Consider the following 3,400-nt stretch of genomic DNA (forward strand, 5'->3'; position numbering starts at 1 on the left):
CTGTTTTGTTTTGCATTTTCTTTTATTTATTTTCTTTCACCTTTTAATCCATTTTAAAATACTTAGGCATTTTCTAAAAAGGAGTTTTCTCCACAATAATTACCAGTGTATTATTTGGCACCCACCGAACATTTTTGTTTTGATGTTTGAAAACTTTTATCGTTTGATTAAATTTTAAATTTGAATTTGACTCCGTTTCGAAATGCGGCGAGGTTAGCAACAGTAACGGAGGTGACGTGGCAAGATTAGCGTGAGATTACTGTAGCATGATTATCCGGGTGTTACATTTTGGCTATATCATCAGCGATGGAATCATGAGCTATGGTTGCACAGAGAGTTCTCAATGTCTGCTTCCTAAAAGGCACGCCTAGAGAAGAGCCAAGACCTGACCCTAATATGTTGTATATTTGGTCAAACCTGATGTTGTTCTCCCTGAGGTTACGAATAAAATCCTTTGCTAAAGGACTTATAACGCTATGTGATTTCCACTGTTTTTTCTCGCCACACTTCACAGATAGTGGGTGATTGTGCTTGTTAATGAAAACGGTCACATACCATCCATGGTCGTCAGTTTGATGTAGTCTTATACGAGCTTCACAACCAATGCGGCATGTTGTTGTGTTGGGCCATTCTTCTTTGCCCTGTAATAATGGTAAAGACACAGAGTGAAAGGCAGACAAAAAAAAGTATGAACCAATAATCCGACCGAGACAAAAACAAACAATTAAGATTAAAATGATGCATACCGCACACTGGCAAACGATGTCCTGCATTGTTCTGTAATTTTTGTTATTAGTGCTACTCTTTCCATAGCGAATACCAAAACCACACTCTCAAGAGAACATGTTGTAGAAATCGTAGGCTTCATCCTTTGAATCAAAGATTGTTCCAACACTTGGAACGAACACATCTGCATCACCCCTAAAAGCAGCGCGCTCCACACACTTCTGGAACGGACTTTTTACTGCAGGGGCAATTCTGTAGTCCATTCCTTCAAACGCTTCCCGTTTACTACATATTTCGGCAAAACCGTTATAGAGTATTAAAACAAAGTTATAATAACGTAACGACCCAGCAAAAACGTAGAGAAACAAAACAACCGAGGAGTAATAAAACATGACCTGTTTGCAAAGTGTGCTTACAAAACTATGCTAAATATTTTTTTAAGCACGATTTTTTGGATTGTGTTGCTTAAAAGACTGTGTTGATATGTTTTCCGAAGAACATCCTGTTGTACTCACAAACATTGATGAATTTTAACGGCGGCAAATATAGTCTAAAATAGTACTAATAAAAAAACTAGCTGTCATTTACACACAAAACCTGACGTTTTGCTGATGGTTCACACTATTGAAAACCTCGCTGTAAATATCGAACAAGACTAATTAACAACACAAACGACACTTGACAGTTCATAAATTATGCCATTATCACCATCGTACACCACAGAAAAACTACTTCTAACAATAGTTAAAAAATCCCAGTGTAAAAAAACAAAATGTACTACCTTTTCCGCTTAGGTGCCGATCTTCCAGAATGCAGTTCTGAGAACTCTGGATTCGCTGTGATTGAATCAACAACACCACAGCCAGGATTAGAACAATCTGATAGCTCGGTGATGCCTTTGTTTGATCTGAAAGGAGGGGGTCGCAGGTGCTTGAGTAATTTTTTCAGGGGAAAAAGATAAGTATGTAAATCAAACATGAGACGGCATCTTTCTAATGGCCACTGAACGGGGTAAATACCTGTTAGAGAGCGTATCCATGCCGGCAGGAGTGAGATCAACAGCCATGTGCTGATGGTCTAAAGAGGTGTCTTCTTCGCTATCCATGCCGGATGGAGCTCTCATGCTGCGAGCAAAGGAGTTGTTGGCAGAATGGGCTCCTCATCCGCTATATGTAGCAGCCTGGAAGATGAACAGTACCACAAATGAATGAGCACAGGATAGCTTTTTTTATTCATGGTCCTGCCCAACATCCATCGGCTCAAGTGCTAAAGCTTTTAGATAAGTGTGCCATCCATCATTACGATGAAAAAAAACTAGCCTCCGCAGGCCTAGGGCTGTGCCAGCTAATCGCTGGAATCAAAGAGACTAACGAGGCCTCTGGCTGTTTGGGCCTTAATTGATCCTTTTTTGAATTCAAATGGTACACGGATCCACATGCAGAAGGCTGGGCAATCCTACGGCGTGGACCATAGGTTCGGCCGAACCATGGTTTAGAATCTCACGTCTCTCGATGGGTGTCCGATGGTCTCGTTGTGTTCTTGATCGAGGGCGTGTACTACATCGATAGGAGCCAAGTATATGTAGCCGCCGCTAGATATGCACGGGCGGAAGGTCCAGGTAGATATGCACGGGCGGAAGCTCCAGGTTTCTAGAGAAGAAAGTCCAGGTAGGGTAAGATATCGAGATTACTACTCCAAGCAAGGTTGTGATTAGGGACATGGCTTTGATACGGCCCAAGATATAGAGCAAGGTGGATGCTAGGGTTTAGGTCTTTCAAAAAAAGATGTTAGGGTTTAGCGCGCGACCCCTTGGCTCCTGCCCACCGGAGACGTTGCCATGCCATGCACGCCCCTTCATGCGATGGGGCTTGTTGCAGCTGCATCCACCCTTGCTTCGCTAGGACTTCGTGTTTCGGGCAGACGTGTTGTAGATCGGATCGGAAAGAGTCTGGCAGGAAGTCTTGTGGCAGCACGCCGACTGGAGTCCGGGAAGGACACGAACCCTAAGCCCTCCTCCAGGAAAAGGACAACCCCATCTTCGGCATACTCAATGGGGAGAGCACCCTAAACCCCGCGAGCTCCCTGACTGCGACCTTCTACCGGATCGATGGCGCGTGACGGCGACAACACCTATGTTGCCATGAGTCCATGACCAAGAATGTGCCGCGAGTGGTGAGCGCCTTGGAGGCGGCCAAGATGAACACGGAGATAGGTGGGGGCGAAAAAGGGGCTCCCTTAGTGGATGACGCTCGACTGAAGCCGATCGATGGGCAACCCACGACCTCTTCAAGCACTGGCTATCATAGAGGCAAGCAAAGGGGAGAACGCGGTTCTGGGGAAGCGGTACATGTCAGGCAATAGGAGGAGAATGCCGAGGCAAGTGAGAAGGTTCTGATAGTGTATTAGGAAATTGATGTTGGAAATTGATTGGCTGAGAGAGGGGGACATCAACCAAGTTTTTTTTGCACGCAAAAATAAGGTTTTAGTCACTTCTGGATGAAAATGGACAATCAGAACATGCACATGCGATCATGGGTCAGATAGCTAGCAATTATTTCCATACAAAAATTGAACACAATGTGGCACTTAACCTGGATCCTTTGGTTGATTTGTTCAAGGAGAAAATTACTGGCGATATACATGATAAATTGTGTGCGTATCTTTCTATAAGGAA

General features: G+C 44.0%; 1 protein-coding gene across 1 annotated transcript; it reads right to left on the reverse strand.

Annotated features, from left to right (window-relative positions):
- Nucleotides 1-784: 784 nt before the first annotated feature.
- Nucleotides 785-1,940, reverse strand: LOC123100316 (uncharacterized). Its single transcript, XM_044522259.1, has 3 exons — nucleotides 1,746-1,940; nucleotides 1,508-1,633; nucleotides 785-1,011 (listed from the first exon to the last, which is right to left on the reverse strand). Exons 1-3 carry the CDS (start codon nucleotides 1,847-1,849, stop codon nucleotides 834-836), a joined length of 408 nt encoding a protein of 135 aa, XP_044378194.1. The 5' UTR covers nucleotides 1,850-1,940; the 3' UTR covers nucleotides 785-833.
- Between the last annotated feature and the right edge of the window lie 1,460 nt (nucleotides 1,941-3,400).

Source organism: Triticum aestivum, chromosome 4D, assembly GCF_018294505.1.
Source record: "Triticum aestivum cultivar Chinese Spring chromosome 4D, IWGSC CS RefSeq v2.1, whole genome shotgun sequence".
Taxonomy (NCBI): domain Eukaryota; kingdom Viridiplantae; phylum Streptophyta; class Magnoliopsida; order Poales; family Poaceae; genus Triticum; species Triticum aestivum.